Source organism: Acanthaster planci, linkage group LG07, assembly GCF_054643075.1.
Source record: "Acanthaster planci isolate LZ-2023a linkage group LG07, COTS_SCS, whole genome shotgun sequence".
In the NCBI taxonomy this organism is placed as follows: domain Eukaryota; kingdom Metazoa; phylum Echinodermata; class Asteroidea; order Valvatida; family Acanthasteridae; genus Acanthaster; species Acanthaster planci.
The window spans coordinates 19,787,156-19,803,478 of NC_141783.1; the positions used below are offsets into that span (position 1 = coordinate 19,787,156).

Genomic DNA, 16,323 nt, shown 5'->3' on the forward strand with positions numbered 1-16,323 from the left:
TCAATGTGTATAGGTGAGAGAGAGACTTTTATGCCGCGTTTGAAGTACTTGGCTAATACTTAAAATTACACACGACTCTATGGGAACTGGCTTCGGTCTCTACCATAACTTCGGACACGGCCTAATTTAGTCTTGGAGAAAGTGTGAAATCTGTGAGCCGCGCCGTTAAAAGAATGGTAAGGATTTCAGAGAGATGCTCCAGTACTGGCGGCCTGTGGAGGTTTTGCGTGGAAGCCATCTTGCATAGCAGTTCTTTTGAGTCACGGGGAAGCCTCCTTTGTGAATACCCTCTGGAACATAAGTATTGGCCCGTAAGATGGCAGCATGCATGCATATCTTCTATTTACTGTATTTGTGCTGGCCAATCAGTGGGTTTGGAACAGAATCACTCATGCAAAACCCGCCCACTGATGCGGGAAGTTCTTCATAAGGTTGCACTTTTATGCGACAAACATTATGGCTGCCTGGTGCGAGCTATAAGATACAAACGCGACTTTTTGGGGCAAAAAATGATTGTTTTCCTGGAAGAAAAATAATGAGCTTTTAATATACCTTTCGCAGTCTTTTAGGGGTATAATTAAGGCACGACGGGGGGGGGTTCCCTCGGGCCAGACAGAAGTGAAATACTAGCAGTCCTAACTTGGTTGTGGACCTAATTAGAGCCATTGTAAGTATAGTTTCCGCAGGCGATTACGTCAACAAGGCAGCCGATTCAGACACTCGTGAAGGTAGACTTCACAGAATACCATTGAATTAAGAATGTCTGATGATTGGGACAAGAAGCTTTCAAGAAGCAGTAATCTAACATCTGGAACAAGATGTGGGACGGAGGAGAGAACCCATCCCCTCTTTTGTGTCGGCCACTGTTTGACTGGAATCGCAGGAGTTCTTTTCGGACTTCGGGGGGGGTAGGTAACAATAAAGTCAAGCCTCTCTGTAGAGGTTTGACATGTAGGGGTACAGATGCAGTAAGGCATGAGACCGAGAGAACCCCCCTGCTTTGTGTTGGTCATTGTCTCGCAGGAATCTGGAGAATTCCTTTCAGACATCTTGGGGGATGTGTTAAGTAACAATAGTCTGGAATGTGTATAGGGATTGGACATGTTGGGGGGGTACCCCTCGGTCTCATTTCTTGCTGGGTATATATAGGGGGCACCCCTTCGTCCCATATTTTGCTGGGTATAAAGTCTAGACACAAACCTGAAAGTGACTCTAGGAAACGTATTATGTATAGAATAATTTGAACAGTAAACAAGAGAGGATATTCGTTATCCTCTGTATTTATTGTGAACATTAACCTCACCCCGGGTCATAAGAAAACCGACATCATCGTCCAAGTGGAGAAAGGCCAGCCTATGCCAGGCACCGAATCAGACAAAATAATTGTACGCAACGGTGGATTGTAGTGTACCAATTGTGGGCATCTAAACTGCAATTTTTTACAAACACATGTAATAATGTGGCCCTTAGAAATTCTTCGAGTTCCTCATCTTCCATTGAGCCTTGAACCGGCCTGGTTCAAAAGCTGGTCAACACTTTCATAGCAATGTTTTTCAATGTAATGCAGGCTCTGGGAGAGCTTTACGCTATGTCAAAGCCACTGTGATGACATAAACTACACATTTTTAAAGAATGAAAGTTAGCTATATATATTCTTTTAAAGAATGTACAGTTAAATATTTACTCTTTTAAAAATGACAGATCAAATCGACTTAACAAAGAATCGCACTTGTGACACTGAATTATTACAACGCCAAGCACAGTAAGAAACGCAATTAATCTATCGATTTACCACGCTATTATTATCTGTTTCATGTGCGGTGGTGATATTCAAAGTGAAAAACTCTTTTCATTTCACTTATACGTGTATTCTAATGTCGAACGATTTTGTTCCAGAATTTTAGTTGAATATCCCCAATCTTTACCTGTTTGCGCAATACTACCATTGAGTCCACATTGGGACAGTCCCAAATTCAAATTACACTGGTTTGTCGCGTTCTTTGCCAACCATGTATGTACCCACCACGAGCGACTACTCGAAAGAGGCACATATCATACAATAACACAGTAGGAGGGTTGTTTGAAAAAAATGATGTTTCGAACGAAATGGTTGGAAGTTGATTGATTGATTTTTTTTTGACGAATTATTTTGACTTCTGACTCAAAAGGTATTTATGAATGGGAATCTCTGCTCGGCCGTTCTTAAGACATTTGTTTCAGGAGGATGCTGATTTAGTCCCTCTCCTTTGACCCTGGCCTTTATCAGTGACCCTTCTCCTGAGCCAGTCTAAAACATTTTAAGACCGGCCAAGGACACGTTTTTATTTCCTCAGTATACTCAATCTGGCAACAATGTCACTAACTGTTCCTGATGACTAACGTCAGTGAAGGAATGACCACCAAGGAACGCTTGCTGAAAAGGTGTTACCTGAAATACCATCTGCCTTCCTCCTGGCTGTTTCTGTGATATTTTAGTGGAGCGAGCACAAGAGAAGAGTCTGCTATATAACAATATATAGCAGTCACATTTTGTATGAGACACTCTCTGAGTTACACCGAAAGAGGGTGCTCTTCCACAATAACAGTAACATCATAACACAACTGCAGTTTCCAGTGCCATTAGTCTACAAAATAATATGGCACACCATCGAACGCGAAACTCATTCACTCTTCCTGCTTTCGCTCACTAAACGAATGTAACTGGATTCGCATTGCATTATTAGGCTCAGGCCTACAGAGATGTAGTTCCTATATTATGGCCTCTGAAGCGTTTAAAAGCGGCCCTGCTGTCTATGTAAATATTGAAATATATAGGCCTTATTGCATGTATACATGCATAAAAGTATTATTTATCAGATTTAACTTTGAAGATGATTATCAGTGTAGCAGACCAGCCCCACGATTGTTGGACGGTGGGAGGAAGGAGGAACAGTCCCCTAATTAAAGTGGACGAGCACTTGGGATATGAGTATACAAGAACAGATACAGGCCTAAAGCAAATGACAACTGCATTATAACCACAAATTATTCCCAAATATAATACAGCGCAGTAAAATATAACGAGATGACTAGTCAGATATCACATATAAGCACAACCGTAGTCAGTACATGTACAATGCAAAATACAAAGTATATTGAAATAAAACAGTCGTATACGTTGTGCCCCAAAAGTTACACAACATCTTTGACAAAAGATCATATAAAATTACCTATAACTACTGAAAGTTACCTTTCCCAAAGACTTACAAGAGGAGCATGTCCATTTCGAAGGAAAGCAGAGAGTTTTAGTATGGCTCTAACACTATGATTGGAAACCCACAGAATTAGAGCACGTGAAGCGCCAGAAAGTAAAAACTTTATGTTAATACGGGCGATTCACAATAGTACGTCTCCAAGAGTTTGCAACCCGTTGACCAATCACAGAGCGCGAAATCTGTCGACCCTTTCCAAATACGCATTGGGTCGACAGATTTCGTGCACCGTGATTGGTCATTGCGTTGCACACTCTTGGAGGCGCACTTTTGAGAAACGCCCGTATTGCCTCCGCGAAATGCGTATGTAAAAGGGTATTGGAAGGATGAGGGCGCCGTTACTGCTGTCGTATTAATTAAGAAAACTTAAAAGTATCAGACTCACAGGAACAATTAGCGTAAATCCCAGGGGATGGGGGGTTTAACCCCCTAGAGTTTGGGCTTGAATAACAACAGCCTGATTTTAGTCTGTGTTGGCACCAATCTATATTTAAAATCAAACGTTCAATGCTGCAGCTGTATAACCAAAGTTACAGGCTCCGCGGCTTCAGTTTTTCCAATAGTTATTTTGAAATCAAAACAAAATTATGTTTAACTCCTCTTTCAAAACGTAGGAGTTAAAATGATTTGATTATGACTTGTATTATAACAAGCACAAATGTAGCTTTGACTGAATAATTGGCAGTCTCTCAAGTCTTGAGTGATACCTATTAATTAATTAATTTCAAAAATTGATATAGATCCCATGAGGTAATCATGTTATTATAACATTTCTGCTAGGTACACACAGGATGCATTGTTTTAGTATTCAATTAGGTCAACAGTCCCTAATATGATGTGAATACGTACAGATGCATCGTTTGGACATAAAATGTATTGAAAAGTATAAAATTGTTGCCTCACCAAAGCAAGATGCACTATTTTCACATGAAACGTGTAAATATTTTCTGGAATAAACGTAGAGTAAACCAGCCATCTTGAAAAGATGAAATTTTACGACTATAAGTGCGTGTGAAGTACAAATGGAGCATGCAGCGCCCACAAGCGTGCTTCCCGACCAAACAGAGCGCAGCGACAGAAGACCTCGACCGTGTGCGAGCAACGTACTTAAATACCTACGCCAGGTACCAACTCCCTACGCGATTCGCATGCAGCACTATCAACCTGATCCCGCGTACCAGTTGTACATAGACTTTAAAAAGTCTTACCATACAATTAACTGTTCTGCGACAAAAAAAGAAGCAACAAATATGACTGCATGATCCTCCTAGTTACTTCTGTTCAGTAAGCGCGTCAAATTTGGGATGGCACTTTTACCGTATCTGTCAACCAGGAATTTTGTTTCGCAGTAGGAATGTCCAAGAGGGGTTCTCATGTTGCGACTAGATGTGTTTTTGATAAACCAGTTCAGATGCTCTAACTCAAGCAAGATTTGGCAAAGGTTAAACACAGTTCCTTTCGTCTTTAATTTAGTGTCGTGATTCAGCAACAGAACTTTCATAATTAGTGAAACTGGGACCTAAGATGATTTTCAAGGCCCTTTTTAAAATTCTTTCAATGGACAAAGTCTTACTGGTAGTAAGGCCCCAATAGCAGACAGAGCCAGCGTACTCAAGGATTGGACGAACGTTTTTTTTAAAATGATTACCAAGTCTTGTTTTGGTCTTGTTTTTTCTCAAATCGTCCCAAAATATGAAGCTGCTTACTGCCCTTAGAAACCATCTGCTGAATACAGGTATTCCATTTTAAGTTGTTCTAGATCTGGATCCAGACACCAAACAATTTTGTTTCATTTACAACTTCAAGGATACTGTCATTGATATACAAAGAAGGTTGTTCAAGTTGGTTCTTCCAAAATGAAATTGCATTAATTTACATTTAAATGGATTCATTTTAAGTTATTTGAAATAGACAAGATATTTAGATTTGTAACACCATTCGGAATGGAGGAAACCCGATCTAATATCCTGACTTCTCCTAAGTGTATGTCATTCACATGTTTCCAATTGTGACAGCGAATCTTTGCACGTGTCATTAACCATAAAGCCAAAAAGACAATCTGACCTTATACCCAGCAAGAAATGAGACCGAGGGGTACCCCCCAAACATGTCCAATCCCTATACACATTCCAGACTATTGTTACTTAACACATCCCCCCAAGATGTCTGAAAGGAATTCCCCAGATTCCTGCGAGACAATGACCAACACAAAGCGGGGGGGGGGGTTCTCTCCGTCTCATACCTTGCTGCATATGTCGGACCTAGTTTAGTGCTTGGGCAACGCTGTGTGAAAGATGTTCCCAACCTGAGAGTGATGACTGATAGCGAACCCACTGGCGTCTTCCCGAAAGGAGACTAATAAGCCAGGGAATTGTTTCGGGTCTAACCCCAAGAGAGATCAAGCAAATTGTGTGGTCGACACTGTCGAAAGTCTTGGAGAAGTCGGTCAGCACGATCGTACCTACTGTATTGGGTGTATAACTCCCCTTGTAAACACCATTAAATAGATCAAGGAAATAAGTGGCAACGGTGTTGTATTGAGTCCATTTCACAAGTCCCTTAGTCCCTTCACAAGTCCTTTCCAGCGAGTCAGCCCCTAGTTCATAGGAACCGCTATGTGCGACTGAAGAGTACCCCATTTGCTAGGCACGAAAACATGTTCTTTCTATAAGAGAGGGTTTGCAAACTAACCCTCTACTTACCCCCCAAAACATAACATAAAATCTGAATCGGAAAGCTAACCAAACCACTTTTTATGTCCACCACAAATTACATTTCAAAAAAGGACATAAAAAGGGACAGAATTGAACACGACCCGCAACAGCCAGCCCAAACAAAACAACCATGGAGGAACGTCACTGGATGGGAGAGCGCCATTATCACTCAAACACAGGCCAGTTTTAGGCACAAGGGTAAACAATTGTCTCAGCTTATTTGAATAGCTTGTGCATAGGCTTAAGACTGAAAAACTTGTGATGGACTTGTGATGGACTTACAGGGACTTGTGATGGACTCGAACATAACACTGGTGGACAATCCACTGAGACTACTTAACTGGTGTTTATCAATGTAACCTCTAATGCCAGCCGTCAACGACTTAAAAATGAAACCCTCAACAAATTTTGATAAATGAGCGGTAAGCGATATTGACCTCAGTTTGGAAATAGAAGATGGATGTTCCTTCGGAATTGGTGCAACGATGGCTACTTTTCCAAACTTGAAGAGCAATGTCCCTCTAAGTGACCAATTGAAAATATCAGGAACTGGTGTACTTAGTTCACATGCAAACTCTTTAATAATCCTATTTGGAATGCAGTCTGGACCTACCGATTTATTAGAATTTAATACACGCAGTTCTTGGTGCATTTCCCATTCAGTAATTTGTGGAAGGCTTTTAGCAGGCAAGAATGCCGGCTGGTTCTTAAGTGTCATGGCTTACATACGTTAGCAAATAAAAATAAACCAATAGATTTCATGGTATAAGGAACCGGTTTCTCGCCATGCATGACACCCTAAAGACATTTGCACGAATTTGCACGCTTAACCACAAATGTCTGACTAGATCAGAAATGAGCAAATTAACAAACAGTGACCAACCATATGGTCATTGTGTCCAATCGTATTCCAGCCCATATTCTTTCCTCGTGTCTTTCTCCGTGTCCATACGGTGACCTGGTCTTTTTTATCGGTTTATGAAAGATTAATATTACTAGCTGAAGCAGACACATTTCAGTCGCTGAAATACGTGATTAATATGCATTGTTTACACGTTTCATATTGGTTCAGAAAACGCTGAACAACCCGCCTGTTTGATAGGCAATGACCTTGTAAATAATGATCTAATTATACTGGGATAAATTTCACCATCCGTAAAGTGTCGGCACCTCCACTTTCTCTTTCTCTGATAGGCTCTGTCCACGGGCGTCGCTAGACCATTTTGAAGGGGGGTGCCGCGTGAAATTTGTCACCATCACTGTCACGCTAAACGATTGTACTGTATCCCCCTTCCTTTCATCTTCATTCTCCGTTCTTGGTTTTTTGTTTAATTTTTTTTTATTTTGCCGATAGATCGTGATTTTGCCGACAAAAGTAACCAATGGGGGTTGTGACACTACCGACACCCCCTTTCTAGTGACGCCCGTGGCTCTGTTTTGTTTGTTGTATCAACTTTTCTAACGTAAAATCTGACTGGCTGAGGAACCATCCACTCCACATCGACTGCCCATTCGCATCAATTCGTTGAATGCAGGCATGCACTGATTGGCCAATGCAAACGCCGTCTATTACTTACAATCTGCATAATTGCTGGCAGAGATGACTATCGGCGTGGTTATAGGGCAGCTTGCTCGGAAAATCTGCTGATAAATGTGAATCAACGTTAACATCTCACCTTGTCGAACGTCGCTGTGAATTAAAACTCTTCGCAATGTACAGGTGAGATTTTTCTGAAATTAAAAGTCGTTGGTATAATCACCGAAACGTGCAATATGCATGCTACTACAAATTTTGAGTCGCACACCTTTATCAGCTGAACTCTTTTAAAGAAACACCCTGTTTACAAGGCCATCTTCATATTTTCTTGCAATCGTTTTTATCGTTTTGTTTCGGCCAGGCTCTTGTTGCTAGCTTTGCTGGTGTCGCTTGGTACCTGCACTCTGCTGGATAAAGACGTACGGATGCTGGAAGATCTGGAGGATCTCCTACTCAAAGATGAAAACATGAAAGGCTACTCGAACCAGAAAAATGGTACGCTTCTTAAGAAAATGATGAAAGGACATGGTTAAATGTATTTGTTCAAGGAGGTGTCAGCTTTCCTGAGAAAAAAAATTGTTGGGCAGCCGTGACTATCAGAGCCTAGATCTTACAGATGATTTCAACAGGCTTTTTGATTTTGATTTGTTACAGGTCGAACCCCTTTCGGCCTGTGGAATCAATTCAACAGTGCCAGAAGATCGCCCATGAACAGGAAAAAACTTCAGGCGTATCTCAAAATGCTCGAGGAAAGAGAACGCACATTTACAAGAGTGTAACCATTCTTTTTTTCTTTTGGGGATTATAATCCACAATTCAGAAATGGAGGCCGGGGCAAAAGTGCTGACTGATCAGGTTAAGAAAAAAGTTTACTAGTACTAATTTAGTATTAGGGGGAAGTCGAAAAAATTAACAATCATGCTTTGATGTGTACTTTAAAAATAATTAAATAATAAAAATAAGACAAAGCTTTAAATAAAAAAAAGTTGACCAGCAGGAATGGGAATGCAAGCCCGTGCTGTCATCTGGTGCCAAAGTATGTTTGTAAGAATCTTTGCCATGTTTTTCTCAAGCAATATAGTGAGTGGCTCCCAAACGTTGACCAAAGGCAAGTAAAAATTGCGTCCAAACATACTCATAGTTAACAAACTCAAAAACACCTTAAAGAGTCTAATGCGACATGGAAACGTAGCTATTGAGGAAGAGCTTGGGTGGTAATCTCATTTGTAAATTCCACTTAATTCGATTCAGTAATTATTGGCATGGGTTCTTTCAGACATTGTTCACAATTTTCTCAACGTCTTCTTGCGCATCCGAGATGCCATATAAAAAACTCGTCATTACTGCAGGCTTTCAACCGAGGACATAAAAAGCCGCATCGCTGAGATCAAGCACACCTTGGAGACAAGGCAAACGTGTGCCACCACAACTCCTCAGTACCGAACGATTGACGGCTCATGTAACAATATTGCTAAACCAGAACAAGGCGCCGCAGAAACACTGTTGATCCGGGTAGTGGACAACGCTTATGATGACGGTGAGTGTCAAAAAGGTCCACATTAAATTTAAAGCATCAATGCTTTCCTGGTATATTTCAAGGCGAAGCTAGTATTTGCACTCCGACTTTGCAAATGTTGAATATAATTAAGTAAAATACTTTAGGTAATTTTAAGATACAGAGGTTTAGTATCTTCAACTTCGCTTCACTTGCGTTCGCGTTTTGGACTTTCTTATCGTGTCGCTCTCGCTATTCAACTAAATTTCAAGGTGAAGATTATGTTTGACTTTTCATTCAGTTTGAATTTCTGTTAATACTCTCCCCACTTGGCTCAGCGATCTTCTGACTCTTGCGCAGGATTAACAACTCCGTTCTCGTAATTTTCAACTGAAATGTTTTGTCGGTAAAATATCAGGCACGATAAAATTCAAAACCATGCCTCGACGCAGGAAGCGTGCTTTTTAAATTTTTTTTAACAACTTCCCATGTTCTTTCATAATGAGAAAATGGTCTCATTGTCGGTTTTGAGAGGAGACTAGTCTTTACCCCTTGTGGAATCTTCCTTTGTTAAAATGTCGGTCTTTACTTCGCTTTGAGAAATTCAATAGAGCCACATTATTACAGCCTTTATTCAGTTTCCCCAGCGTATTATATAAAAAATCGCCAAGGGAAACGGTACTGATTATTTTATGCTTCGTGCGCACAGGTCTTTCCAAACCGCGCACGAAGTCGGTAGCTGGCGGTCCGCTGCCCAACGCTCGGAACGCGTCTCGCGCAGTCTTTGACAACAGAGAGACGACACTATCTGATTTAACGACGCTGGCAATGCATTTTGGACAGCTGACCGACCACGACCTGACAGCGGTACACACCCCAAGTGACGGTAAGAAACAACCATATCTGTCATCATTAATGTAATTTAATTCTGAAGACATGTTGCTATTTCCATTTGGGGGTTTGTGTGTTTGGGGCTTTTTAACTTGTACAATAAAAGGGTTCTTTCCGGGTTGTATTATAGGCCCTAAGTGAGAAAGAGTTTTTGCACTCCACGTTCCTTCAGTAACCAGTTTATTCGTGTTCTCTAGAAACAGTTGGGGTTCCAGAGAAATGAGTTTTTCTTACAGACATTTTTCTTTTCTTTTTTTTTGCAACTTGGTATTTCAATGTATGAAAATTCTTTGACATTCCTATTTGGTTAATTGCATAATTAAGCGTACTTTTCGAAACACGTAAAATGCCCATACTTTCTTGGACAACAGAGGGCACTGTTGGTGCGATGTCATCCAGGGAAGACATTATTCAGTGCACAGGTTTTTCTCTTAAATCCTGAACCCAGTATTTCCTTACTGAAAAAAATTAGGCCTATGAGAAAGACACTGATGCTTACTTATTTCTATGCTAATAAGCAACGATGAATCAGCAAAGAAGAGAATATTTAGTCTAGCAAATTCTACAGTGCAGTACTTTTTGTGTACAAACCAAACGTAACATTGATGCTTTCTTCCCGAGATGACATCACAGTTTTGTTGTGAATATGGAAGTATAATTTGCATACAATCAAAAATAAGGTTAACTAAGACCCAAGGTGCATTTTGAAAGTTTGCATTAAAGGAAATTGATTGCAGGCTACCCTTTAAGGGAAGATATAAAATGTTAGCTTCGATGTAATGAATTAATCAAAGGAAATGATGTGTCTTCTGGAACAATTATCTTCAAATTCTTTAGCAAGTATAGTTTATTATGAGTTTGAAAAGTTGTGAGTTTTCCAAATTTAATATGATAATGATCGTATTTGTTATCACAGTCAACTGTTCTGATTGTTCCGTGGACGGGGAGTGTTTCTCAATCCTCATCAACAACGCGGACCCTGTCTTTGGCGGGGTCCAAGCCTGCTTCCCTTTCGTCAGGTCGAATTTTGAGACGGACTCTTCTGGCGTCCGTCAGCACATTAACTCCATCACCGGCTACCTGGACGCGTCGTTCGTGTACGGCTCGGACGACGCCTCTGCACTTGACCTGATTGACAGTTAGTACATGTGATTGTTTATGTATAGCCTAAGATAGGAAAAGTTTTCAAAGCAAATAACTGTATCCTAACCAAATCTTGATGAACCTGCGGCAGTTGCTGGAAATGTGTCTATTACTTTCTTATGCAGTCTTCATAGACACACAAATGTTAACAATACAAACCATCATCTTCTGACTCTGAGTTTAAGCAAAACACTTTTTCCATCCGATACGGTTTTACGGTTCAGCGTTTATAAAGATGAAGGTCTCAAACCGTAATTCAAAAAGCTTCGAAATCACATATAAGGTCATTATAAAATGATTTTCAACCTGGAACACAAAACTACCATTTCACCCATGTTGACTGTTTAAAGTCCTGAATTAATTGATTTGCTCGTCCAACGTTTCTTCGTTTGCGGACAAATTAAAAAAGGCTTCAAGTAAACAGGAAGTTATAATATGACTGTTAATTGCCTTAAGATGTCCTGTTGTATTGTCCACTGACCTTCATGTAACCCTTCAGCTTTTTGAATTTTTGGAGCAGGTCACATTTTTATACAAAGTCACTATTTAGACAAGGATAAAAACTTGTAAGTAATGGTGGCCATAATACCAACTGGACAACCTACTATCGGTATCTTTGTTGAATTGTCCAATTAAGGTCAGAATTCCATATTTTCATTAATCAAAAGGAAAACTTGCTGGCACCTATTCTGTGCATATTAAGGTCAAATAAGTGCTTTGTTTGGAATTAAATGATTTTAATTATTTTGTAAGGTGAAAACCAATGGTAAAGATAAAACACGATTATACAGGTATATGAAACCTGGAATGGCGTGAAATTGGCTTTCGAGTAACAACAAATTCTACCGGTATAAGCCTCACAATAGATTATGTTTTACTTTTGTTTTAGTCAAAATTGGTTCAGAAATTAATGGACAAATCATTATTCAAGCTAGTGATGTTGAGCAATTGTATTTCTTATACGCCTAATTTCGCTATCATATTCGGCTGTTAACTTGTTTGACTATTACATTTTAATGGTAACATGGCGATAATTTCCGTTCGGTTTATAAATTTCATTTTGATAGGAAATTGGCAGTTTAAATTAATTTTCTATTGGTGACAGTGAATTTGCCAAACAATTTTAAGTTGTTAATTTTTTTGCCGATGATCTGAGAAAGTCAACCATACTTCGAAAGTTCTTAGAGTTTAAGTTTAGTTTTCCGTTTGGGGCATAAACCTGACCCAAAATCTAACATTTAAAACAAAGACAAGGCCATTTTTTCCAATGATTCTGGCCCTGTCATCCACACGACCCTGTATATTCCTTCAACAGGTAATGGATTCTTGTTACACGACACCGACGGTGTAACTGGCCGCCAGTTGCTTCCCCCCGATGTAGACCTTGATCTTTGCGCCGGGGTCAACGAAACTGAGGGTATTTATTGCGGCAAAGCCGGTGACAGTCGCGCCCCTGAGCAACCTGGCTTGACCGCCCTGCACACTCTCTTCTTGCGGGAACATAACCGCGTCGCCGACGCCCTCCTAAGCCTCGACTCGACTCTGAGTCCGTTTAACGTCTACCAGACAGCCCGTAAGATCGTCGGGGCCGAGTGGCAGCACATTGTCTACAACGAGTTCTTGCCGCTGATCGTTGGGGCAGACTTGTACGCGTCCGAGGGGCTTTCGCCAGACTCAACGTACGCGTACAACCCGGCCGTGGACGCATCCAGCGCCAACGTGTTTGCTGCCGCCGCGTTCCGCTTCGGTCATACTCTGGTGCCGTTCGACATCACTCGTGTCAACAGGAATTACAGGCCGCGATTCGACGAGATCAAACTCACCGAGGCATTCTTCAACGCCACATACATATACGATGAATCCATTCCCGATGGAGCCGTCGATTCCATTCTGAGGGGTATGACGGTTCAGAATTCGCAAAAGGTGGACCAGCATTTCTCGGACGCCATCACAGACAACCTATTCGGTGACCCCGATAAGGAAGGGTGAGTCCGCTACTTTAAAATTTGAGTAAACTTCAGAAACCTCAAATATCATGTGGGTAAAAAAAAAAAAGAATATTGAGCCGAGGAGTCGTTTTCCTGCATGAATGCACCATACACGTATGAATAAAGATAATGTGCAGTGGAATATAGATTTTATGATGGAAGTGATCAACAGATTATGATCTGGAATTAACAGTGTATGGTGTTAAATTAACAATGATTGGTGTTAAATGTACATCATTCAGTATTGAATTAATGGCATGTGGTGCCCAATAACACTATGAAATGTGATTTAACAGCACCTCTGTTGCCGTACCATACATAGGGCTGTATTACGTGTGGTGTACCAAAATGGTCAAATGGTCCAAAATGGATGTTTTTCAGTGGTCATTAACCCAACGTTTTTCGCAATTTAATCGAGAAGTATATCTTGATCTTCCAGAGACGGTTTTGATTTGACAGCGCTGAATATTCAGCGAGCACGTGACCACGGTTTACCGGGCTACACCACCATCAGAAAGGACTTCTGTGAACTCGGCGAGATTAACAGTTTCCGGGACCTTTTCGACAACGGCGTCATGACACGACAAAACTTCAGGAATCTGAGAGATACATATGCGTAAGATTTTGTCATCACTTTAATCACATCTTGAGTGTCATGATCAAGGGTGTTAACTTTCGTCATTGACGAGATGATGATAGAAAAAATATTACAAATTTCAATCTGTTAGACATTCGAAAAGTGGGTCCATGCATGGGGTGTGTGCGAACAAGACTCACAATTGACTTTTCACTTTAAGTATTTATTTGTGTAACGTGGAGCTTCTTTCCTCTCTGTCTCATTTATTAAGACCGATGACACCCAAAGTACCAGTTAATTTTGGAAACGCGCACAGCTGCATACATCTGGTATTCTTTTTCAAAATTTCATAAAGATCCTGTCACATTCCAAGATTGAAGGATAACAGATGGAATTTCATACCTTGATGCAGCGCATTTCATTGTTTGTTGCTTGTTTAACCTTCTGTGCCTCTTTTTTACCTTTTGATGATGTTCGTTCCCATAGTGACGTAAGGGACATAGATGCTTTCGTGGGCTTCGTCCTCGAGAAACCTCTCCCTAACGCCTTGGTCGGACCGACTCTAGCCTGCATCTTCGCCGATCAGTTCCGCCGACTGAAATTCGGCGACCGTTTCTTTTACCAGAGCTTGGGTCAGTTCACTCCAGGTATGGAAAGGGACCTTTGCCAGTAACTTCTTAAGACTTTATACTGTTTCATATCAGGTTAAAGGCATCCCAAAGGAACGGCACTCTTAAATCCTCCACCCAAAAGGTTCACCAAGCCTCTACCCTACTACTTTGACGATGTTCTCTTGTACTCCCTTCACCTTTTAGACCATTACGCTATAAGGCACAGATCCTGGAGCTCCTGGAGGAAAAATTTCTCCTCCCACAACTTTTAAAGGGCGTCGACCATGGGCTCTCCTTCACTCCCCGAAATGAAGCATCAAACAAATCAATGTCTTTGTCTATTACAGGGCTCCTTTATACCAGAAAGCTTTCTGATTTTATTTTTACAACCATCTACGGACTCAATTCAACGCCGTGGCCTTAACATTACACGCGTTCTGTTGACTGTTATTCACATGCAGCGCAAATACAAGAGATCGAAAAAGCCAGCATGGCCAGATTGCTTTGTGATAACGTCGAGGCAGTCGATGAAATCCAACCGTACATATTCATGAAGGCTAGAAATTTCGGGAACTTGGAGAAACGTCAACAGGGAAAAAGAGGGTAAGCAAAAGAAGAAAACTATTCGAAAAATATCGGGTAGGACACAATCTAGACATTATGAAGCGGCTTAATTGAGAATGCATGTAGCAATGATATTCGTCCTGAACTACAAATGTGTGGAATTAGATGGGAATCAGAATTCATGGGGAAATGTCTAGAATTTTGGGGTATTTAAGAAACTCGCTAACATAGAAGCTATAGAAGTAATTAGTTTGTGGGATTGAAGCGCTGTCTGAACGATACGCCGCTTGCATTAAAAGGCCCATTTTCTGAATCCATCCCAAAATGTCAAAGTTCGACTCGATAGATCCAAAGCCTGATGCTTCTATTTTTCCCCGCTCTCTCTAGACCGTACACCTCCTTCTACGAGTACAGCAGGTCTGGTGCCTGGCCGCATAAACGAGAAACTGTACTGGAGGGATTGGATAACAGGAGAGTGTCCTGCACCGCGACCTCGGGTGAGATACCTGTGGTGGACCTCTCCAAGTTCGTTTAGACAACACGCCGGTCGAAGCACATATTATGCTTGAAAAGAATATCAAAGAATCGAAAGAAAGCGACTAGTTTAAGTCATATAAACTGAAGGGTGAAGGGTGTCAGGGTATGGTGCTTTTGCATTTATGTAGTTTTCAGGGAACAAACAGAACACTTATTGAATAACTTTAAATGGCTTCTAGATGGGAACCAACAATGTTGGGGAGGTCAATGAAATCCCCTTCAAGAAATGGAATAAATTAGTTCTGACATCTTCAGTCAGGTAGATGCACGCACATTCAGTGCAATATTTGGTATTAGTATGATTTGTGCAGAATTGCCTGTTGTGTATTTGTAAACGCGCAGGTAACATGTTAAAGCAGCGTGTACGTGGGTAATTTCAAGGGTTTTCTAATAACATTAGTTTTACAGAAAGGTGGAGTTTATTTTAATTTAATTTAGTATGTACCTTTAAGTTTAGAAGCAAATTTGGTGTTGTTCTATTTACATTGTTGTTGCTCTGTTTTGCCCTACAACTTCGTTTATGGATAAATGCACATTTGATGTAATTGTTTGTTCACCAATTACTGAGTTACATTCATTGCACACAGTTTATCGATCTGATGTTCACACAGACATACACTGACTGTTGTGTTAGTTGGAGGTCATATTTTTGACGTTTATCGGAAACTAATAATGTTAATTGAGGTGAAGGTTTATTCAAAGATCGCACGACATATTTACCCATTTTTAGTTTTTTCGCAGCATTCTTTAAAGATAAGTCACTTTACAAAAGAGACCATAAGGAAAAATTACGTTTAATACAGAAGCAATAGAGATATTTCTGAAGGTTTTTATCTAGCGTACCGATAAAAATTTACATCCTTGCACATTTTATTCTTACTGTGACAGACTTAACCTTGCCTATAATATTCATACAGTAATGACAAGGTTTTCGTTAAAATGGTTACATAATTCCAATACAATCGTTTCCTTTCAATAAATATATGAACGAGCTCTCCTTTCAAGTTTCTGCAGA

The 16,323-nt window shown here is 40.6% G+C and overlaps 1 protein-coding gene across 1 annotated transcript; it reads left to right on the plus strand.

The window, feature by feature from the left end:
* The first annotated feature begins 7,530 nt into the window (after nucleotides 1–7,530).
* On the plus strand, nucleotides 7,531–16,321 carry LOC110976150 (immunomodulatory peroxidase-like). The gene is made up of 11 exons (XM_022229199.2): nucleotides 7,531–7,685; nucleotides 7,864–7,997; nucleotides 8,157–8,277; nucleotides 8,852–9,039; nucleotides 9,707–9,883; nucleotides 10,805–11,026; nucleotides 12,347–13,016; nucleotides 13,459–13,635; nucleotides 14,083–14,243; nucleotides 14,669–14,810; nucleotides 15,159–16,321. The coding sequence occupies exons 1-11, from the start codon at nucleotides 7,678–7,680 to the stop codon at nucleotides 15,304–15,306; spliced, it is 2,148 nt and encodes a 715-aa protein (XP_022084891.2). The 5' UTR covers nucleotides 7,531–7,677; the 3' UTR covers nucleotides 15,307–16,321.
* Nucleotides 16,322–16,323: the final 2 nt, after the last annotated feature.